The sequence below is a fragment of the Podarcis pityusensis genome, assembly GCF_964106645.2.
Source record: "Podarcis pityusensis genome assembly, chromosome: 12".
Classification (NCBI taxonomy): Eukaryota; Metazoa; Chordata; class Lepidosauria; order Squamata; family Lacertidae; genus Podarcis; species Podarcis pityusensis.
In genome coordinates, this window is record NC_138037.1 from 7,090,777 (window position 1) to 7,114,884 (window position 24,108).

The 24,108-nt window shown below is 43.1% G+C and overlaps 1 protein-coding gene across 5 annotated transcripts in view; it reads right to left on the reverse strand.

Moving 5' to 3' along the window:
* Positions 1-6,907: 6,907 nt before the first annotated feature.
* Positions 6,908-24,108, reverse strand: part of NKTR (natural killer cell triggering receptor) — a 34,143-nt gene continuing 16,942 nt past the window's right edge. For 4 of the 5 annotated variants that reach the window (XM_080973981.1, XM_080973980.1, XM_080973983.1 and 1 more), the window contains 11 exons: positions 22,762-22,791; positions 22,001-22,146; positions 20,014-20,239; positions 17,766-17,918; positions 16,717-16,804; positions 15,736-15,881; positions 11,864-14,716; positions 10,607-10,702; positions 10,308-10,367; positions 9,861-9,965; positions 6,908-8,243 (listed from right to left, as the gene is read on the reverse strand). In XM_080973981.1, the coding sequence (XP_080830107.1) occupies positions 8,165-8,243; positions 9,861-9,965; positions 10,308-10,367; positions 10,607-10,702; positions 11,864-14,716; positions 15,736-15,881; positions 16,717-16,804; positions 17,766-17,918; positions 20,014-20,239; positions 22,001-22,146; positions 22,762-22,791 (3,982 nt within the window). In that variant the 3' untranslated portion in view covers positions 6,908-8,164. The remainder of the gene's footprint in view (positions 8,244-9,860; positions 9,966-10,307; positions 10,368-10,606; positions 10,703-11,863; positions 14,717-15,735; positions 15,882-16,716; positions 16,805-17,765; positions 17,919-20,013; positions 20,240-22,000; positions 22,147-22,761; positions 22,792-24,108) is intronic. The other variant, XM_080973982.1, reaches the window with a different exon arrangement.

The following is a 24,108-nucleotide window of genomic DNA, read 5'->3' on the forward strand; positions in this document are numbered from 1 at the left end:
CAAGGAGATATACAACTTTTAGAACAGGCATAGGCAAACTCCCATCTTCCCTAGCTAACAGGCCAGTGGTCAGGGATGATGGGAATTGTAGTCCCAAAATATCTGGAGGGCGGAGTTTGCCTATGCCTGCTTTAGAAGACATCTGAAGGCAGCTCTGTATAGGGAAGCTTTTTGATGTTTAATGTTTAATTATAGTTTTATATATGTTGGAAGTTGCTCAGAGTGGCTGGGGCATTAATAATAATAATAATAATAATAATAATAATAATAATGGAACAGGACATCCCTGTTTTCATCAGAGAAATCTTGGAGGGTATGTAATTCCACAATACCCTCTGCGTACCTTGGTAGGCCTGCCCAGGGGTCTCCAGGTTCTGTCACATGCTGATGATGTCATCAGTGTGCGCTGCTTTTAGATGTCTCTGAGCAAGAAAGGCCATGGGCTCCTTCCTCTTCCCAATTCCTCCCGCAGAATCATCCAGAGGAACCAGTTTTGTCTGAACAGGCCATAGCCTGCCCTAAATATTTACGGGCACATGCCACGCATTCGTTGGGCATCATCGTTCTCTATTGCATTGCACTCGTGGCGGTTAGGCATTTGACACACATCGGCTGAACTGGTGGTGTGGCATATAATGCTTGCCAATGCTCCAGCTGGCAGCTACTCAAGGAACGAAACCAGAATGTCCACAAGGCACCCCCACATGGAGCAAGGGGAAATTGCCAGTTTGGCTGGCGTTATGAAACCACACAGGTCCCACGCTTGCGGTGAAAGGAAATCGTAGATTGACAGGTTGGCTGGAAAGGGATGGTGTAGCCCAGGGGTCAGCAAACATTTTCAGCAGGGGTCCATTGTCCCTCAGAACTTGCGGGGGGCTGGACTGTATTTTGGAAAAAAATAATGAATGAATTCCTATGCCCAACAAATAACCCAGAGATGCATTTTAAATAAAAGCACACATTCTACTTATGTAAAAGCACCAGGCAGGCCCCACAAATAACCCAGAGATGCATTTTAAAGAAAAGGACACATTCTACTCATGTGAAAACACGCTGATTCCCAGACCGTCCGCGGGCTGGATTTAGAAGGCGATTGGGCCGGATCCGACCCCCGGGCCATAGTTTGCCTACCCGTGGTGTGGCCCAAGGGTGAGGAACCTGGTGGTATTTGGATGTTGTTGGACTGTGACTTTCACCATCCCCTAACTCCACCTGAGGACCAGGGTTCAATTCTCCACTAGGCCATGAAGCTCACTGGGTGGCCCTGGGCTGACCTACCTCACAGGGTTGTTGTGGGGATTAAATGAGGAGTGGGGAAGAACTATGTGCTCTATCTTGAGCTCCTTGGTGAAAACGGTGGGGTAGAAATGCAACAAAACAAATAAGAAAAAATACTGGCTAGAAATGGAGTTCAAGAACATTTGGGAGACTGCATGTTCCGCATCTTTGGTGCGTGAAAAGCCCTGAGAAGCACCGACTGGAGGCAGGCAAATGGAGGGAACAAATTAAGTCAGGGATGGAGAAACCTGTATCCCTCCAGGTGTATTTGGACTCCAACTCCCATCAGTCCCAGGCAGCAGGGCCAATGGTCAGTGGGATGATGAAAAATACTGGGAGGGTACCATGACAAACCTAGACAGCATCTTAAAAAGCAGAGACATCACCTTGCCAACAAAGGTCCATATGGTTCAAGCTATGGTTTTCCCAGTAGTGATGTATGGAAGTGAGAGCTGGACCATAAAGAAGGCTGATCACCAAAGAATTGATGCTTTTGAATTATGGTGCTGGAGGAGACTCTTGAGAGTCCCATGGACTGCAAGAAGATCAAACCTATCCATTCTCAAGGAAATCAGTGTGCCTGAGTGCTCACTGGAAGAACAGATCCTGAAGCTGAGGCTCCAAGACTTTGGCCACCTCATGAGAAGAGAAGACTCCCTGGAAAAATCCCTGATGTTGGGAAAGATGGAGGGCACAAGGAGAAGGGGACATCAGAGGACGAGATGGTTGGACAGTGTTCTCGAAGCTACCAGCATGAGTTTGACCAAACTGCGGGAGGCAGTGGAAGACAGGAGTGCCTGGCGTGCTCGGGTCCATGGGGTCACGAAGAGTTGGACACGACTAAACAACAACAACAACAACACCATGTTAGCCTTGGTGAAGACTTGAAGTTTTCATCCCCCAAAAGGTTTTTGAGTTTCCATTGAAATGAGGCTGTATTTTAATGCTTTATTGTTTTAAAGTTGTATTTTAATCTTGTTTTTAAGTTGTATTTCAAGCCATTTGTTTTTATATCGGGTGTTAGCCGCCCTGAGCCCGGTCTTGGATGGGGAGGGTGGGGTATAAATAAAATTTATTTTATTATATTTTTATTTATATTCTCCAGGGCTGACCTGCGCCAGGCAACTTTTAAAGAAAGCTGGCCACTCTACTACCCAGAGCCAGTGGAGGAGAGAGATTGGATTGGATTTGGTTTGTTCCTCCAGCCACTTCTTTTTACTACAGTTTCCTAATCGAGAAGAATATTGGAGGTGAAACGGGGAGAACAATGCCTTTTCTAAGCAACACACATGCTACTGGTGCACTCCTAGCACAATAAATAAGCTGGACCATAAAGAAGACTGATCGCCAAAGAATTGACGCTTTGGAATTCTGGTGCTGGAGGAGACTCTTGAGAGTCCCATGGACTGCAAGAAGATCAAACCGATCCATTCTCAAGGAAACCAGCCCTGAGTGCTCACTGGAAGGACAGATCCTGAAGCTGAGGCTCCAAGACTTTGGCCACCTCATGAGAAGAGAAGACTCCCCGGAAAAGACCCTGATGTTGGGAAAGATGGAGGGCACTAGGAGAAGGGGACGACAGAGGACGAGATGGTTGGACAGTGTTCTCGAAGCTACCAGCATGAGTTTGACCAAGCTGCGGGAGACAGTGGAAATAGGAGTGCCTGGCGTGCTCTGGTCCATGGGGTCACGAAGAGTCAGACATGACTAAACGACTAAACAACAACAAAGCACAATAAAGCAATTGCCTGCACGAGAGCCACCCTTTGCTCACAACAGATAAAACGATCATGCAAGGAGTTTCCTTTCGTTTCCCACATTCAGGACAAACAACAGCCTGCGTCCTAGTTACTGTACACATTACTTTGGGCTGCTACGGAGATGTACCAACCAGTTGCTGGAAACAGCAGGCTCCAGGTACGCAGCCAAGACATTGTCCTAGATGCGAACACAAGTTCCAGAGCTGCCTCCCCTGCCTAATTTATTTTCCTAAATCCTTATTATCTATGCTTGCGAAACTGCCGATATCCAAGACACACAGACCCAACACAATTACAGCAGGTGATGGGAAGGCAGAAGATGAGAGCAGCACCTTCGCCTGTGGGCAAGGGAGGCACTTTGATCTCGCAGGGAATTTTATTTACTTCTTACGGCACACTCCGTTCTTTCGAGGCTCCCTAAAGGTGCAAGGAGATGGGACTGTTCCACTTTCTGGTTAGTTTGTTGGTGATTACATGCATACCTCATGCAAGCATACTGTGCGTGGTTTTTTTAAAAAGGACACATATTTTTTCAGACAAGCAACGTGGTCTGCTGTGAGCTCCTCTGACTGCAATCCCTCCCCACAGGCTATGGACCTGATCTAGACAGCTTCACAAATACTGAAGGATGAGAGAGTCACTGGCATCCATCAAACCGTTGAAGTTAGAGCTCCTGGTGTGATTTTAGAGGTCTATATGGGAGAGACAGGTTTTGTTGCAGTTGGGGCAGATGAAATGCACCATGGCATTTCTTCTCTACGCTCCTCCCAGCGGTAATTCATCCTCTGGTCACTGTCAGGAGCTCGTCCTACTCTCGAGTAGGACCATGGCAGACACACATGCCCGACTGGCATGTTCTCTCCCTCCTGGTCAATCGTTCTGGAGCTTCAAAAGCTTTCTTCTGCCCAAACATCACAGCGACTGATGCCAACAGACATCAGCACACTTAGGGATCCGCAGCTTGCGTGACAGACCTCAGCAACTCAGCATTTTGGCTAATCTACTTTATTTACATATAAACACACACAGAGTACTGCAACATGGCTCTCTCTCTCTCTAGGATCAGACAGCAAAGAGAAAAAGAACAAAGGGCAATAGTCCCACTTCACGGAACACAGTAACACAAACATTCTGTCTCCGTCACTTCCCACCTTGTGGAGTCAAAACATACACCGTCATGTGATAGACAAAAATCCCATGACTGCAATCATGGTGCAGGAATTCTAACATCACTGCTATGGATACACAACCTGACTGTCTTGTCTCCAGGAGGTCGTCTGCAAGGGATTCCCACATGGCGGGGATGAAGTTGCCAGTCCTCCCATCACATTTGCAGTAAAGGTAAAAGGACCCCTGACCATTAGGTCCAGTTGTGACCGACTCTGGGGTTGCGGCGCTCATCTCGCTCTATAGGCTGAGGGAGCCGGCGTACAGCTTCCGGGTCATGTGGCCAGCATGACTAAGCCGCTTCTGGCAAACCAGAGCAGCGCACGGAAACGCCGTTTACCTTCCCGCCGGAGTGGTAACTATTTATCTACTTGCACTTTGATGTGCTTTCGAACTGCTAGGTTGGCAGGAACAGGGACCGAGTAACGGGAGCTCACCCTGTCGTGGGGATTCGAACCGCTGACCTTCTGATTGGCAAGTCCTAGACACTGTGGTTTAACCCACAGCGCCACCCGCGTCCCATACATTTGCAGACATCTATGTAAAACAGTGCTGGTCTGCCAATGGGCCTGGTGCCGAAAGCCAGCTCCCCATAGAGCACATCCTTGGCGGATCCTGCTGTCTTCCATTCTGTGAACATGACCAAGCCAATATAGGTGTCGTTGAGAGGAGTGCAAACATGCTGGGAATGTGGGCTTTGAGGAGCACATCTGTGTTTGAGACTCTGTCCTGCCACGTGATGCTCAAAATATTCCTGATGCAGCATATGTGGAAGGCATTGTGGCGTTGTAACCCAGCAATATCAGGAGGGACACAAGCTCCTCACCCCTGATGTACGCTGACAGGCGGCTACCTCTAAGATTCAGTTAAGAATCTTTCCCAAGATGCCAGGGACTGAACCTGGGATCTATTGCATGCAAAACATTCCTGAGATGTGTTGAGAAATGGCATTCGGCCCAAGGTCACCCAGGAAGTTTTGTGCCCGAGTTGGGATTTTAATCTGGGTTTCCTTGGACCTTGTCCAAGCACTCTTGAACACTTACACCATACAGGCTCTCCACATAACCACTCTGGGAAGGAGAATGCATGTTAAATAGTTTCAGCTAGCATATGGGCTGCTCTTGGGAAAAGCAGAAAGGCTGCAAACCTCAACAAACAAATGCAGATGAGACATTGTACAGTGTTGCTTGGTTATTGAACAGCATAACAAGGCTTGTTCAAATCCACACTGAATATTTCATTTGCGGGCAGAAGCTTTCAACGGATTTGAGAAGTGCTTTGGAGAATGAGGGACGTGCCATATGGAGCATTCACATTTCTCCACCCTCACGATTGGATCCACCAGGCTACATTCAGAATAAAAGAGCAAATGACTAAGGCAACCAGGTGTGGTGCAGAATTATTAAAGCAAGCCAACCATGTGGAACCCTGGCTGAAAGCTTAAAGTTCTGCCACACTGTGCTTGTAAACATCAGCTGAGAACTTGGAAAACCTGGCGTTCAGGCCAGATTGTGGTGGTGGGTTTTACTTCTGCAGGTTTTTATTATCCTTTTTAAAAGCATCAACTGCAATCATCTAGCACATTAAGAAAAGGTTTGGAGCCATGCTGACTGGGGTTGATGAGACTCAGGAGTCTAACAATTTCGTAAGGCCAGAGGTTCCCCACTCCTGGGCTAGACAAACCTCATTTTCCGATGTTGGTGCTTTACTATAGGCATGGGAGCATTCAAAAATGCAACCCTCCAGATGGGGAATGAAGTGGTACCACCAGAATTCGACCACCTTGGCCTAACATCCTGTTCCACATGGCATATGAAACAGCTCTGCCTTTCCAGGGCTGTTGCTTATAGTGTGGTTCCTTCTCTATCTTGCTGTTGGAGGATGACAGCTACTGGGGGAAAACAGTGGGTACTCAGAAGGACAAGATTGGAATCTGCTGCTAGCGTTTAACTGTCTTGTTTTAATTATTTACTTGTGTTTGCATCTTGCATTTTATCCTGTGAAGCACCCCGAGATCTCATGATGAAGGGCTAGGATCTAAAGCACACCTTTGGTGCATTCAGTTACGGGCAAAAATGCTGGGAGTCTCCCCATTTCCCTTCTGACCACATATCCTTATGCTGCTTCTAAGACATGGGTAGGCAAACTAAGGCCCGGGGGCCTGATCCTACTTCTGTGCATCACATTCCTCCAGCAGTTAGACTCCTGCAATGGACAACCAAGAGACAGAAATCTGGGCCTCCCCTGCTAAATGCCCTCACAATCACCCCTGTTCGCGAGCTCCCAGGATCTGTACTGAGCTAAGTCTTGCAGATAATGATTTACAGCGAGAAGCAACACCATACTCAATGATTGCTCAAGATATGTGGAGGCTAACTGGGATGATTAGATACTTACCTTTTCAGTATGCTCAACATGAGTATTAGTATAGGGAATTATAGCAATTAAAACATGTTTGCAGCCTACAAAATAATAAATAAAATAGTTGTTTTGCCATTGACATATAGGCCAAGTTGATAATTATTATTTAAATATATAAAATAGTTGGTTTGAATTAAATGACTGAATTAAATAACTGATGTAACCCAATCTCTAAGTCGAAAAAGCTTGATAACAATCTCAGTTCTATCAACCCAGGTTTGCATTTGAGGTAATGGAGGATACCATGAGTGTGATGAGCACCGAATTACCAATATCCAATATACTTAAATGGTTTATATTTTTAATTGCAATGGGGGGGGGGGGAGAATCACATTTTCAAATGTACAGCTGTTAGCTCTTGACAAAAAAAAAATCCGGATTTGATAACATTTAAGAAATTTACAGCATTTCAAAATAATAGAAAGTTAAATTCAGTATCACGACTACAGTTACAGACAGCATTTTCCCCTCTGCTGTCACACCCAGTTATCTGAAGGGCTAGTTCTGCTGTTAGAAAACATCGTAATTTCATATGAAAATTTGTTTACACTGAAATGTTCATTTACAAACAATTCTTTAACTGCTGAATCAAAGCACTGGAAGAAATACAGTGCTTTTGAATTGAAAATGAGTGTTTACAAACAGTTTGCTGTCACTTTTGAGACTCTTTTTGGTGCTGAACACTGAAAATGAGCTCCCATGTCTTCCTTTGCTACAGTATAAAATCTTAACAGTATAAATACCTGGTGGTATTCTGAAGCCAGTGGGAAAAATCAAACACCAAATTATCTTGTACAAGTCTCATTCACTGAAGGGTGGGTGGTCAGAAAGTCCCCCCTGAAACTATTCCCAGTGTTCAAAGACATGACTAAGAATGTCAAAGGCTTTTTAGGTCAGCTTTTACAAATCCAGGGTGCAACATTATTCCTACATTCTTATAGCATGGATACAGAATTGAAATAGAACTCTAGACTACCATCTTTTGAGGCTTAACATACACCTTTATACATTTTTTAACTTTTTCCAAGAAAGAGATGCGAAGCTTTGCACCTGAACCTAAGTATTACATATTGTACTGCAGAAAGACAGAAATACCTGCCTTAAATCTTTTTATCTACCTCCACTCGTGTAAAGGCTTATACCAGGTCACCACTGAAATAATACAAGCTTTTTAGGTAACTATAAAGAAGGTAGTCTCGGAACAGTATTCTCCTCCTCCTCCTTCACAGTCTCATGGCTGCCAGCGTATTTTTGAGAAAAGGCTAGAAGCCATTTGTTAGTCCCAAGAGGTAATTCTGACACATCAGGCCTCTCTCAACACAAGGATATCTGCAGATCCAAATCTCTCATGATTGATAAATGTAACTCCAGGATTCAGAAGACAGCATATGAAAAAGTTGTGCTCAGAAGTTGTAAGGCCTCACCTCACTAGGCATCTGTCAGTTTTACTTGGGAATACTGAGAAAAAGGGGTCTGGACAGTACTGATGGGGGGAAACCCCTGTTAAATACAATCCGTATTTCCAATGGTTATGGCTTTCAGCTGTATCTGCTGCTTTCACTGGGGCTTCGGTTGTTAGAATAACTGCGGTCACTTTCACTGTCTGAGCCGTAGGATCTAGAGAAAAAAAGCCAAGACACAAGTGAAGGTCTACACTGCTGAAGTGTAACATTTTCAAGTACAAAATTCTGCAGCAGTCCCCACTGCGAGCAGAGTGGCATGGCAAGGAAATGAAATACATTTCATTATGTTAAATATGCTTTCCCCCCACAAAAGCCTGCTTATTTCAAGCATGGATTTTCTCAAACTCTCAAATGGATGAAAGTTCAACTACTCTAATTAGAGGTATATTTCAGGACTCTCCCCACCCAGGTTGTCTTTGGCCAGTTTTGAACCTACCACCTAACTTGGTACACAGCCAACACCTACTTTGATTCAAAGCATAGTAAAAAAGAGGTAACAGAACAAAAAGCCTGGCGTAAGAGAGTAAGAAGGGACAATTTTTAAAATATTGATTTTCTTCAACACCCAAACATAGGGCAATTACACCTTTTCAGGCAATGTGGTGGAAAGCTGATGCGTTGGCACCATAATGAGATCTAACACTTATCAAGGTTGTTAATGGAAAACTACACATCAGGACCACTACCGGGAATAAAAAGCAGTGATCAGGTGTTCTCAGAAACATTTAGACAGAAAATGAAGAGACGCTTGTGTCACCTCTCAAGTTCAACAGTTGTCACCAAAGGTAACCTATTTTGCTGTGTGTACTAGCTACCGATAAAAATCAAATGTAATAACCTAGTTCTTTGTTCTTCTATGAGTCCAGTGAGGCAGAGTAAGTTCTGAATCAGTTATGGATTAGATGTGAGCTAACAAACTGAAATCTAATTGAGACAAGACAGACGTGTCTTTGTTCAATAGGAGAGTTGATCTGTTTTGGCTATTTTGATCACGTGTGTAGCCTGGGATCCCCTGGGGTGCAACGTGGTAGTTGTAGCTAGGAGGACCCTTCCACCACTATGGTTTCTGGAGAAAGTAGATATGGCCACTGTTGCACAAGCCTTGGTTAGATGCAGAGTGGCTTACTTGTAATACACTCTACTAGGTGAGGCATTCTGAAGTGTGAAGTGTTTGGACACTTCAAACTGTTGTCACTGGAATATGTGATCACACTAGCTTCACAGTGGAACATGTGATCACATTACTAGTTTTTGGGTACAGTCTGAGGCGCTTATTACTGTCAAAGCCCTAAATGACTTGACTTCGGGTGACTAGGAACACCTCTTCTAATAGGAAACAGCTCGCCTGTTAAGGTAATTAGAAATGATCTTGCTTTGTGTTCTGCTGTTGTCACACGTGTAGCCGAAGCTTGCATGGGACACAGAACTTTTCTGCAGTGACACACAACTTGTGGCACTACCAGGCTTTTGGTATTGGGTAGCTATGTTGCCGTGGTACTTTACTTTTGCTCTACTGCTCTACTATTAATGGTTTTGGACTTTTAATATTTTACTGTGCTCTGATTTATATTGTTTTGTTTTATATAATAATTATGTTTGGAGCCCTTGGGTCGCTCCTATTTTTGTGGAATTTTGGCAACTGCACAAGATTCGTAAACGATTCACATTACTGCTAGGGACACAAGTAGTTTGAACAGAGAAGGTGAGAGGCAAATGTCATTTGCATTTGTCTATAGTAAGTTCCTCAGTCTAGCTGCCAAAAACCACATACCTGGACCGTCTGTCATAACTGCGAGATCTGTGGTAACTGTCACTCCTTTTGCTTCTACTTCGGCTACGGCTCCTGCTGTAGTAACTGTCATAGGTATAGGACCTGCTTTTATGGGTGAAAAACCAAGCAATGACTTACTTTGTTTAACACTGAATCTCCCTCAATAAACTTAGAGGCATCAAAGCTTTCTTATTCACAGAAAATATATCTGGATTAAATACAATATGCTAGAGAATTAAAAACTAAACTCAAATGGAAAAAAAAATCTATAAAAGGCACCCATTCAATGTAGCTATGTTTTCCATTATTCTCTTTCAATTTTGAAGTAAAAAAAGCCTGTTTAGAAAAGTAAGCCACAGCACCTTATTATCAATGCATCATTTAAATTTGCTGTTACTAACCCATTATATACTGGAATCATATTTAAAAAATGATCTCTTAGCATACCTTGATCGACTGTGGTGATCGTAAGAGCTGCTTCTGGACCGACTTCTACTATAAGTGCGACTATTAAACAAGAAAAGAATGACATGACATTTTTAAACTGTAAGAAAGATGTCCCAGTATTGTGCTTGCTTATTTTGCATTAAAGCCAGTTATAACTATTTCCCCAAGTGACAAAATATGTGTTTATTTTTAAACCATACTAAATCTACAGAGTGCCTCTGGTAAGAAACCAAACGAGGCTTCAAGCAGATTTTTACAGGAATTTATTCTCCTCTCTCCAGCACTTCCCTGGTACTAACCTGTGGCTCCTGCAACTGTCGTAAGAACTACTTCGACTTCTTGAGTGGCCTCTGCTGTACCATCCTCTGCTCCGGCTTCTTGTGTAACTCCGTGACCTAGAGATTTCAAGTGCATGTACTTAAAATCTGTGCAAAGTAAGGCCCAGCTAATCACAGGGGTTCGTTTTATGGTTTTCAGAGCACACAGTGACCAATAGGCTAGCCCCATTGAGAACGAACACTGAAATAGCCTACGGGTATCAGGAAGGAGCCTTCACTGCACTCTTTTCGACACATGCTAAAAACATATTTGTTTGCACAAGCCTACGCAGATACCTCCCCTTCATGGATCACTGCCTTGTCGTGGCGAAGGGGCTTGAATAACTCAGAGAAGCTATGAGCTATGCCGTGCAGGGCCACCCAAGACAGGCAGGTCATAGCGGAGAGTTTAGATTAAATGTGATCCACCTGGAGAAGGAACTGGCAATCCACTCCAGTATTTTGCCAAGAAAACTCCATGGACATAAAAAAGGAGAAGCTTTGAGAAGAAAGTGAGTTTCCAAAGCATGCTCTGGTTCATGGGGTTACGGAGAGTCGAACATGACTAAGACGACTAAACAACAACAACAACATAGATGCCTACAATGCTGATATGGTTTCGGTTTATTGCAGGTTCTAGTTTTCTGAACAATTTAATTGTTTTTATTAACAATTGTTGGGACGGGGGTGGCACTGTGGGTTAAACTGGAGCCTAGGACTTGCTGATCGGAAGGTCGGCGGTTCGAATCCCCGCGACGGGGTAAGCTCCCGTTGTTCGGTCCCTGCTCCTGCCAACCTAGCAGTTCGAAAGCTCGTCAAAGTGAAAGTAGATAAATAGGTACCGCTCCAGCGGGAAGGTAAATGGCGTTTTCGTGCACTGTTCTGGTTCACCAGAAGCAGCTTAGTCATGCTGGCCACATGACCCGAAAGCTGTATGCCGGTTCCCTCGGCCAATAAAGCGAGATGAGCGCTGCAACCCCAGAGTCGGCCACGACTGGACCTAATGGTCAGAGGTCCCTTTACCTTTACCAGTTGTTATGTTTTATTCTTTGCCATCATTTCATGAAAGAAATACAGGCAACTGAGCGTTTGCGTGCACTTAAGGCACACACCACTGATATGCATGCCATTTTTGACACTGTAAGGGGGAGGAACAGGGATGGAACGGGCATATGTGCACCCCAATGAGTGTCCATAAATAGCTATGCCTATTTGTAAAATGCAAGTAATTTTACTTACCTGTAAGAAGACGTGGAACTTCCTGATCGACTTCTGGAGTGACTGTAGGAATGAGATCTTGCTCTGTGCCTGGATTTGGGGTCCGACTTGCTTCGTGACCGGCTATGGCTCCTTGACTGGCTGTTTTCCCGTGTGGGAGAATCCTCCTCGCTAGAGCTCTCGTGGTTCCTTGGTCTCCGATTCAGCCGGGCAGTCTTCCTAACTTCATCAAACAGAGAGCCTGGTCTAATTTTGTTTTTGCTTTTAATTTCTATTCTTAAACCTTGTGGCTTTAACTCAGATGACGAGGCCACGCTTTTGGCTTCGGAAGGATTACTAGCAGCTGCCGGAGCTGCAGGCTGCAGGTTCCCTACTCCCTGTAACGGTTTCCATTTATTATCAGCTATGCTGCTCTGAGGGTTTTCCACCAGCTCAGTCTTCAGCACACTTTCCACAGCAGCAATGGTTGTGACAGGCTTAGGTCTTTGTTTCTCTATCTGTGTGCTGCCTTCTTTGCTACCAGTCAATTCTCTAGCATCAAGTCCTGGTTTTGCACTCTCTGCTTCAGAGCTGCTTGGCACATCTGTGCTCTTACTAACTTTAATGTCCTGCAGGTTCACCTTCAGACTTACTGGAGAAAGTTCCACATCAACCTTCATGGGCGAATTATGCTCGGGAGTACAAATCTCCATGTCATCCATCTGGGTAACATCCACCTCATTTTCATTATTTACTTTGGCAGCACCAGCGCTTTCTGAAATTTCCGTATTTTTTTCTGAATTTAGAGCATGTGCTGATGTTGCCTCTTCCCCATTAACTTTACAAATGTTCTTAACAGCAGGTGATGTCTGGCCTCCAGTTTTATTCTCTTCCCTGAGCTTTTTGTCATTCTCTGTTTGGTCTTGGAGCTTTTTATCGTTTTCAGAATCTTGATCCTGCTTTTTATCTGTTTTTGTCACGACTGGCTTCTCTCTCTCATCCTTGGTGCGTGGCTTTACAGCGATGTCCTCTTCCTCCTCCTCCTCTTCTCCAAACTCCAGAGGCGGCTGCCAGTGAAATGTTTCCTTTCGTTTTTGGGCCTTATGCTTCTTTTCTTTTTTACCCTTGGATTTCTCCTTCGCTTTTTTGGAATGTGTCTTTTTGAGGTTCTTTTTGGAGCCATGTTTTTGCTTTCTGGATTTCCCCCTGGCCCCTGAATTGGAATGGGAGCTCTCCGTCTCAGAAGGGGAGAACTGCTTGCTCGTCTTGAGTGTACCTGAGGAGGAATCCAACTTTGTCTTGCACTTGGCGAGGCTGAGATCTGTGTCAGAGTCTGATGTGGCTTCACCTTCCTCCTTGCTAGAAGACAATCTTGAATCTTCCTTAGAGTTCCTGTTTCCGCCTCTTTCTGAATTTGATTCAGAGTCCCACTTACTATCGGCACGCGTTTTCCTTTTTGCTTTTCGACCGCTTCTTGGGGAGCTCAGTTTCTCCTCCAAAAGTCGTTTTTTTGAATGGTCACTGCCCCACTCAGACCCGGGCTTTTCTTCATTCCCATCGCAAGCAGAGCTGCTTTTCTTTCGCTTCCGGCTTGCTTTTTCTTGCTGCAATGGCCCTTTTTCCTGCACTGGCTGTGGTTTTGTCACCTGCTCACTATCTGTGGAGAAGTCCAGAGAGGATCTACTCACGCTCTCCCTGTGCTTCTGAGAAGCTGCATCTTTTGCATACAGAAGAGTACTTTCAGAACTGCTTTGTCTCTTCTTTGACAAGTGCCCACTTTCTTTCGTTTTGCTTTTCTGTCGTTCATCCTCACTTAGAGAAAAATAAGATGACGACCCACTGTAGCACGACCGGTCACTGGGGAATTTATGCACTGAATGGGATCTAACAGTTGACCGAGATCTTGAGCTGGATGGACTTCTTGATCTGGAGTAAGACTTGGAGTAGGATCTACTTCGAGATGTCCTGCTCCTCGACCTTCGCCAACTCTCTGAACTTCTATCACTGTGATTTTTTGAATAATCACTGCGGTCACTATCTGAACTTTTTCGCCGCTTCCGGTATGAAGAGGATGTGCTTGCATCTTTGACACTTGCTAAACTGTAGGTAGTCTGAGGAGGCATCAAGTGAGTGGTCTTTGCTTTCATTTCCTGAATTCGCTCATAGGATGGTTTCCAAGGCTTTTGCCCAGGTTTCCATCTAGAAGGCGGAGGACTGTCACTAAGCGATATGACTGGAATGCTTTCGGCAACAACGGGCTGTATCACAACTTTGTCATTTTGTGGCAATGCTGCCATGACAGGTTCGACAGCAACAGGCTTCAATTCATTTAAACGAGCTGCGACATTTTTTGGTGAACTGGACCCCATCTTCAGATGCTTGGAACTGGACCTAGATCTTGATCTGCTCCTAGACTGAGAAGACTTAAAAGCCATTCTTGACCTAGAACTTCTTCTGGAATAAGATCTGGATCTGGTTCTGGACCTGGTTCTAGACCTGTAGTATGACCGGGAGTCCCTGCTTGACGGGGACAATGAGCTCTGCTTATCTCTATCAGATTTAGACCAGTCCCTTCTGGAGGAGTCATCTCTAGAAGAAAGTGAGGAAGAGCGGGACACCCTCTCCCGATCACAAGGCGATTTTGTCCTTCTAGCAGAAGAACGAGAAGATTCTTTCTCTGTTGAAGTAGATAACCTCTTCTTTTTAATTTGCTTCTGCTTCTTTAAGTGTTTTTGCTTTTTGGCCTTCTTTTTGTGCTTTGCCTTTTTCTCTTTCCGGTGTTTCTTGTGGTGGCGACCGTATTTAACACTACTTAGGTCAGAATAACCATTATGTGACCATGACCTTGATCTCTGAGACAGACTTCTTTCATCCCACCTTCCTGGGTCACTCAACCTAAGAAAAAAATGAACAAAATGTTTATCTGTATCTTGTGAGCACCCCGAGATCTTTGGATGAAATATAAATTTAAATTAATTAATTAATTATAAGCATTTCCTTGACTATGCTTGCTTGGCTTCTAAAGTTCTCTAGCAGAGTTTTCAGGATCCATACAGCATGGGTCTAAAGACCTGGGTACATGATCTGCAGATGCCTGGAAGTACTGGGCTGGTACAGACATCTTCCTACAAAGGCCCTCAACAATTAGTGCACATGAAATTGAGAGCAGTATCTCTACTTCAAGTAAAGAAAACCAAAATGACAGAACTACATCTGAGTGGATAAACAAAGCCTCAGTTCACATGCCTCAAAGGAGTTGCTCAAATATGATCCAACAAAATTGTGTTAATACTCAGGAACATGTCCTCAGAGCAACCAACTTCGCTGACTGTTCAGATGAATCGGGGTTTTTTGCATAAGTGTGTATCCATGGAATTCATTCCAAAAGCAGTCCCATGGGGGAACATTGTTAAAGCTACGATGGTTGTTCACTGGGAATGAAAACAGCCCAGAGGGTGGGGCAAAGGAGCTTCACAAAATGCAAATAAGTAAAGTTTCATGAAACATATTTTGGGGCAAACTCAACAGATTTTCATAAACAAAAATCGTTCCATTTTAGAATTATTTTTAGCCTGTTCATATACTTCTTTTACAATGCAGCACCGAACTGTTTTTAATACTCAATAAGTTTCTGCAAGTGAGTAAGATTAACATATGTCGCCCTGTTCCAGATAACAGGATGTAAACTAGACGCAAAGCACCCAAGTAAAATTTCCCTACCCAATCAGCCCTACTCTCTTATTTGTAGCCATCTAAAAATAAACTCTCTTACCAGGTACAAAGCCTATCTAAACTGCGGTGCAATAGATGCCTTACAGAATCTGCTATTACCACTCTCTTTATTCATCTTGTGCCTATATGTAATCGACTGACTATTTTAGGGGACAAGAATAATTTAAGAGAGCTAGTCTTACTTGTCTCCTTTACTCCATTTTTCTCCACTGGGTGGCCTATAGGCTCTTAACCTCTGCATTTCTTCTTTCCAGTGTGGCGGAGTTTCACTGCTCTCATCATTATCAGATTCTGAACACGAGCGAGAACGAGGTGGTGTATGGTATCGCTAGAAAAATACAACAGCAGAAGCAGAATTGTATACAAAATCCATAATACAGTAGCGCTTGTACACAATCATCAAGGCTTATCCACGATTAAAAACAAATATCTGGGGGCAACCGTATACTGAGCATATGTTACACCCAAATCTGGAGATTACTTGCAGATTTTCTGTGCAGGTAAGCAAACCTTGCCAGAGGAACTCTGCAGGAAGAGAAAATGTAGGTACAAGCGGGGACATTGTTCAACTTGGAGAAAGAGCTTTTGTGACAGGAGAACATAGAGCCCACAAGAAGCTAAACTACAGCATCTGCCTAGTGGGCTTTAAAAAATCATCTCCACTTCTACTCTTTCTGTTCTTTGCCATATAAAGGTTCTGCAAGCAACAGGCAAACACTGCAATACATTTTGATAACATTTTTCAGTTGTTTATTGCTACTCCACCTTTTGAGGTCTCACATTCTCAGCCAATTTATAATGCCTTACTATCAATCCCCATCTCCATTTAGAAGAGAAGCCTATATCACTATTTTTTGTTTTGATTCAGTGCTATTTTTATAAGGTAACTTGTTTATTTTAAAAAGAAATTATAACCATTTGGTGTGTTTTTAGCTCCACTCATTCTTTATTCATGTTGGGAGCTGTCCTGGATCCCACACTAGGAGAAATAGAATAATACTTTGCAATTAACCTCTTCATTCCTGCTTCCGCATCCAGGGACAAGTATGAATTTTTGTATGCAAGTGGTCAGCAAACAGAGGTAGCTTTCAAACACTGGCCAAAATAAAGCTCTCATGTAAGTTACAAAGCTTGAAGGGTGGGGGAAAATATGGAAAACATACTATTGTGCCTCTCCCTCTGATTTTTCTTCCAGATTTAGATACTGAAGGCTTCTGGTCATTCAAAACCGGGGCTACATCAAGCAGCTTCCTTAAATATTAAGAATTATACAGGTATAAGGAAAACAGCACTGGCAATAATATATGTTTCTTACAGTCAAATGTTAAAGACAGCCCAAACTGAGCAAGTGACTCAAATGGCCACACACTGAATTGCATAGATTTATCTTTGCTAAGACACAGTTCAGAACCATCTGGCTGGCGCTCCCTCCCCTCCCCAAAGTTACAGAATTTTCACCCAAGGCAAATGAGTCTTTACAGCTCCTAGCTGAGAGGTGGAATCACATACTGTAAAAGCATTCCTTCATCTGGCTCCCCAGCTGGATCACCTGGACATCAAAGTTTTCACTGGGGTACCCCCAAGAAAGACACCTCTTTAAGGAATCCAATAGAGAAGAATCTGACTCTTCCTGAAAGGAGTTTCCCCAAAGATGCTGAATTGCTATGAGACTAACCTGACCAGGGGCCTACACCACGTGGTCCAAGAATGAAATGGGCATGTAGGATTTCTTCACCCTTTGCTGCATATACCCCACCAGGTATGAGAGTAGTATCTGGGGACCAGGTTATAATGGTCAGGACATAGAGAGTTCATGATGAGGATCTTTCTAAACCAAAAGCTGGCTAACATTCAGAGAAAACAAAAACTGGAATCCCATACTTTGTGACTATTCTGCACCCTTGTCCCATTTTTTTTTAATGGCAACTGGTACAATAGCTGGCTCGATGAGACATTTCTTCCATCAAAAAATAAAGACCTTGGTTTCCTACATGTAAAATACATTTTTTTTTCCAGCCATGGGAGTACACAAGCATCCCATCGAAATTCAAGCATATGAATTGAATCCCTGCAATGCTGAGGTATTACTGCAAGTTACAACGATCCTCCACTAACTCCCTAACTGCAAATACACAATTGGCTCAAGGATTGCTTAAAAGGAGCAGTCCCACAGAGAAGGAACAAATACAACAAGAAGAAAATTGCTGCATACGGCTCAGGCTCTGTATTTATAACTGGTGCGTCTCTTCTGAGCAAAAATCTGTTTTCCGGTACTGGAGGAATTTCTTCAGGACGGACCACGGGCTTGTCCCTCTTCGCATTTGAGTCCACTGCTTTTTCATTTTCTTCGCTTCTGTTAGGATGGCTGAATAGAAAGAGCAATTTAGAACACACACACACACACACACACACACACACACACACACACACAATTTTTGAAACCCAAATGAGAACTGCATGTGTCAGACTAAATTCTGTATGTGACAACTTTCTACATCAAGTTTCCTTGCATTGTAAGAAGCTTTTCTCAAACTTAATAGCCTGATGATGAATCAAACTCCTAAACTTTTCACTTCCTGAATTTCTTTAAGTCAGCACAATTTACTTCTCCAGACAAGCAGAGAATTAAGGCCTGCAGGTTATCTGCTTCTATTCCTTTAGATAAGCTGCATTAATTTACTCGAGGGCAAAAAGTGGAATTCAAAGAGCTCCAGCAGTGACATAGATTCCCATATGGCAGGGTATGCAATGGCTCTGTATGTAGGTTAAAGAACTAAGCAATCTGAGGGGCTCCTTCTTACCAAAGTGTGGTGTCAATAACTCTCCCCTGCTCCCCACTCTGTTTCTATGTTACTCTGTGTCATATAGTGCTGTTTCTCCTCTATTTCCATAGGTCAGGGATGAGGAAGCTTTTTTGCCCCAAGGGCCATATGCCCGTGGTGAGCAGGACCAGAGGGCAAAAGTGGGTGGAGGAATGAATGTTTTGTACTGTAGGGATGTACTGTATTTTTTGCTCCATAAGACGCACCTGACCATAAGGCACACCTGGTTTTTAGAAGGGGAATGCAAGAAAAAAAATATTATTTAAAGGGAGCGCTGATCAGAGCCTGTATGCATCCCAGGCTCTGCTTAGCGCTCCCTTTCACAAGCCGTGTGGAGCGTGTGTGCGGCGCTTGCAGGCTTTTCCCCGACAAGGGCAGCATGTCACTGACGGGCTGCCCTTCTCCCTCCTCAGGGAAAAGCCCCCAAGAGCCACACACACTCCGCGTGGCTCTCTTTTTGCTCCCGCAAAGGCCAGGGATAGCCGTGCGAAGCCTCTGCAGGGCAGCAGGATGAAGGCTCCCCGCTGCCCTGTGGCGGCTTTGTGCAGCTAAGCCAGAAGCTAGAATAGCCAGAGGGAGTGCTGCGCAGTGCTCCCTCTAGCTATTCTGGCTTCTGGGGTAGCCCGCAAAGCCTGCATTCGCTCCATAAGACGCACACACATTTCCCCTTACTTTTTAGGAGGGGAAAAGTGCGTCTTATAGAGCGAAAAATACAGTATCTTCACACATCCCTCTCTATTTTTCATTCAGACAAGTGAAAGGAATAATCAGAGTTTAAGGATGCTTTGCAGCCAAGCAAAAAACACTATGGTGCAGGTTCAGTGAAGGGTGTGGCCTGGGGAAGAGTTACAGAAGCTATATATGGGAGTCAGGGGGGCATACTCAGCCCTTGGAGCTGTGGTCTTCCCTCCAGCTCCAAGTTCATGGGCTTTGCAAGAAGCGAGGCTGTCCAAAATAATAACTGCGGAGCGCAGAAGAGCTCACGAGTATTGGTGGAAATGGATGTTTTGTTGTTTTTAAGAGTTGAAAGCTTCATTTTTGTTCTTAAAACCTCACAATGCTTTGCTTTTACAAAAAACCAAACCAGAGCCCTTCAGAATTCAGCAGCCACATTCTAAAGAGCTTCATGTTGTAAGACCTAGTTGTAGGCATGTAAAAGTTTTGGGGTTGGCACTTTTTAGATTCTCCATTATAGCAAATGGGAGAACACAGGTGTTTGATTTTACACAGAGTAGCTTGGAAACTCACACATAGGTCAAAGCAGAAGAACACAGAGCAACTTAGAAACAGAAGAATTTAAGAACGCACAGATACAAGGCAAATATTGAGACCCATGAATACCCCTACTCATTTTACTGTGATGAGCTTTAGCTTAAATCGTTAGAGCTGGTTCCTCAGTCCTAAATGTCAGCATCAATTTATGTAACATGTCAAAGTCAACTTCACAGATTATGCCCTGAAATATTATTTCCTAATGCAAAAAGTCTGGCAGTGAGACAGTTATCTTCATTGCAAGCCAAGAATCTTAAAACCTGGTGCTCAAGAGAAGCTTACAGGTCTACGAACAGAAGTGAATAAAACGTTAAAACCTTGATAAAAAAGCTTATTCATCTCTTCTTGTGATAATGTATTAGATACCTTCTTTGGCTTGATGCCCGTTTGTTCTTGGGTTCCTCCTTTTTCTTCTCTTCCCTTCGTCGCTTCCTTGACTGTTTAGCTTTCATTCTCCGCTTGCGTTTCCTTTTCCTACTTCTCTCACTTTCAGATTCACTGTCAGATGATGATTCTGATGAAGTAGACAAGCTGCTGCTGGAAGTATCTGAAGCTTCTGAGTGAGCAGACACCTTTCTCTTCTTCTCCAATGCTTAGGATGGGAAAGTTAATACATTTTGATAATTCACACTTGGAACATATGGATTTGCATTCAGCATGGTGGGTAAAACCACAAACACAACGAACTCTGGGGATCATGATTAGATCATTACACTTTTTTGTTTGTTTGTTTCTAAATATTTGAGATAGTATGCTAGTTCTAGCCATACGGATTGACCACTGGGCAGACATAAAAAGGCTACACTGGCAATTTGGCATTAACCAAATGCTAGACAATTTAATGCTGGACAATGCAGCCATGGTTTACTGCCATTTGCCTTGAGAAAATGCATCCAGATACATTCATATAAAATCAACATGCTGGTTATCTGTGGGAAGACAGACATTGTGCTATATGTCAGCAACTGATATTGTAAAAGTATTTAACTCTCAACGTCACCCCCAGCAAATATACATCTTAATTCCTGCCTTATTTTTTAAATAGCCCTGAAGACTTCTTTCATCCAGGTTCTTAACTTTTCCTTCCTGCTTTCATTTTCCTTTCTTAAAGATGGCATAACAATGGATACTCATAGTGCTTTATTGTTTAATGTAAAAACTGCAGCTGCTGAGGGTTCGCGCACACAATATAAAAGACTCTGGGATGCAATTTATCTGCACTTGCTAGTCTAACAGTGCCCACTGGATAGTTTCTGCACAGGCATCAATGAAGTCCTATTCTTTCCAAAGCCCTCCATAACATCTCTTTCTCTGGCCAGTACTTCCATCAGGGGTCAGTGTGCACCTCCAACACAGCCAGCCCCCCTCTTCTGTCTAGCAACCTGGTCCACAAGTTATGCCACTGGTAGTGATGGCTGTGGTACAAATGAGGCCAAGGGTACACTGGGGAGAAAATGAGCACCACACTCTCCTGTGGGAAACGTTATGCCTACGTCTGGATGGATCACGGTCTTATGCAGAGTAAAAAATAACAGGCCATCTTAAAAAACAAAATCATAAAGAGTAGGGTGCTTACAGATGCATTGTGTTATAGCAAGGGTGGCTAATGCGCTCCCAGAGGCTCCACCTAGCCTCCAAGGGATTTTCTGTGGTCCCCTACTCCAAACTGTCTTACTGTTATTATTACTGCTCCTATGGGTCCCCTGTCATGATGCCCTAAGGTTTGTTGTAGCCCCTAAAGGATGTGCCCCCAGTCCATTTTGTCATTAAACACACACACACACACACACACACACACACACACACACCCCTGACCATTCCAACAGGTCCCATGCACTTATTCAATGATGCCAAAAGGTTTATGATCCCAAGATACCCCAAGATTTGTTTTTAATTGTTAAAAATAAAATGACCACACACCCATCTATACTTTGGCCCACAAGAGGACTGACCATGGGCCAATGTAGCTCTTGGCCTGAAAACGGTTAGCCATTCAGGTTAGAGAGTAAACTCATTCTACGTAGACAACTTTATCATGAAAATGTCCTGTTTTACTATGATTTAAGCTTAGAAAATTTGATCCATTTAAAATTTAATAAGGAAGCACACTTCTAATATTCCTGTATTATCCTAGGTTTAACAAATTAGTATTTTCCAATATGCTTATTTTCCAATATGTAGCCCACATTCTCCCAAATGTAGCAACACAATATGACCAAACTCAGTATAATGTTGCAATATGGAAACATAGTAAAAGACATAAAAAGGGGTTTCTTTAACTTGCAGAATACCTAGATCTAATACAAATTATGAGAGTATCTCATAGATTTCGAGGAAGTATGCAATGGCTTACCATCCTTTGCCGATTTTGTAACCAGCAACCCACAGTCAATAACTCGCACATCTGCATATGGCCTACTGGCAGTATCAGTTTTCAGATTTTCTATTTGCTCTATTACTTCAAAGCCAGAAATAACCAATCCAAAGACAACATGTACACTGCAGAAACAGAAGATGCAAAAAAGTGCACTGGTTTATATGCCAGCAGTAATTGCTTGGAGTGACTTCATGCAACAAATGTTATCCTTAACACAGAAAATTCATTTAAAAAGAGGTTGTGTTAAGAAAGCTTTAAAATTATTGGCAAAATGCAGAGCCAATATGCTATGCCCTGTTACATGTTTTATGTCAGACACATATGGAGTCACACATTACACACTTTTAATTACACACATAGGTTGTTTTTAAGGTGAAGTAAATTGGGCTTTTTAAAAAGCAGTTTTTGCCTATCCTGCTCATTTTCTTTATGTGTTCAGACTGTCCTTCCTACAGCAACCAATATGTTTCTCATGTGAATATCGTAAAGAGAATAGGAGAGGCATTATTGCCCTTTTAATTTTAGAATAACAACTCTAAATGATCTTATATGATACAAGGATAAAAAGTGGGGTGGAAAAGCAGAACCACCATGTATAATTTACAGAATCCACTGAACTTTTGGAATGAGCAGAGATTTGAACCTTCCTGGTTTAAAAGTCCATGTTCAAGAGAAATATCCAGTTGATTTGGCCCAAATGGCCTTAAAGTGCAAGAATACAAATATCTGTATCTTACCCATCAAGATGAGGAGCAGGCTTTGTAGTTCTGCTTAACATCAACATAAGATGATTTTTTTGGGGTGTGTGGAAAAAATCAGTTGTTCAGATGAGGAGGTAAAAAGGCAGAGTGGCACATAAAACAAAAAAGGAAGGAAAAAAACAGGGCCAAGTTAATAATTTTTGCATACAAAGCTTAAGATTCATATGAAATTCAGGAAATGGAATATATTTAAATAATTACTATTACTACAGCATAAAGCCACACTTCAGTTATTCCTCCAGGCGATATGCATGCAGACGGAGCACATACATTAACAGCTCAGTTTCACCGTGGCTGATATTGGGCAAATAACTGTACATGTGCACAAATTTCATCTATTGCAACAAGATTCATACTGCTCTACTGCACAGCATTGCCATCTGGTTCTTACCAATGACACTAAAATGCGGCAATAATAATTTAGGTGCTTGTATCAACACCATATGCTACACAAAACTTTAATTATTAGACAAAAAAAGGGGGTAAAATCAGTTTCTGCAAAACAAATTGGTTTCCCACTATTCTTCTGGGTCTGCAAATCAGCTACAAATCTTTTCACTAGAGACTGGTCTACAGCCACTGTTCTAGAAAAGTATCGGTAAAATTTATAGACAGTCAAGTAACACCAAAGGCTAGCACTGAAATCTTGTTGATATCTAATCACAACTAAGTCCCACTGATTTAATGGGGCTTCCATCCAGGTAAATTTGCATAAGACTGCAATTCTTAATTTATCTTAATTTATTTATTGAACTCCAAGTCCTGTTTCTGTCTACTACAATGGCTTGTATTTTAAGGAGATTAAAAAATAATCAGGAAGTAAATGCTATATTTGAAATTTCATCCCTCTAAACACCGTACCGGTCATTACTAAACCCTTTCAAGTCATACATTCCAACAGTTCCCATCTGTCAACGGCTCAGTAAGAGGATGATACAAAAGATTTCAGGGGAAAGTTATAACCCAAGTATAGCACACACCCCCTTTTGGATACCACGCAGAGAATTTTTGTCACAAAAAGCAAGAACCGCCGCTGAGTTCATTATTTTGATTAAGAGCCCTCCTCCTAAGTCCTCTTAACTTATGTTCCACTCTTCAAGATAATCAAATATTCCTGTTAAAAGTTTCCTATAAACCAGCAGGTTCGTTATCAGGGTCCACTGTTCTTGGCTGGCTTTGGTAACCAAGTCAAAAAGCAATGCTTGTTTGAGTGCCTTGCCTGAACAGCAGCCAAAGGAGCCCTCTACCTCCCTACAGGAAAGAGAGGTTCGGAGCTTGCCCATTTGGTCTCTGCTTGACCAGGCTGCTCAAGGCACTGTCACC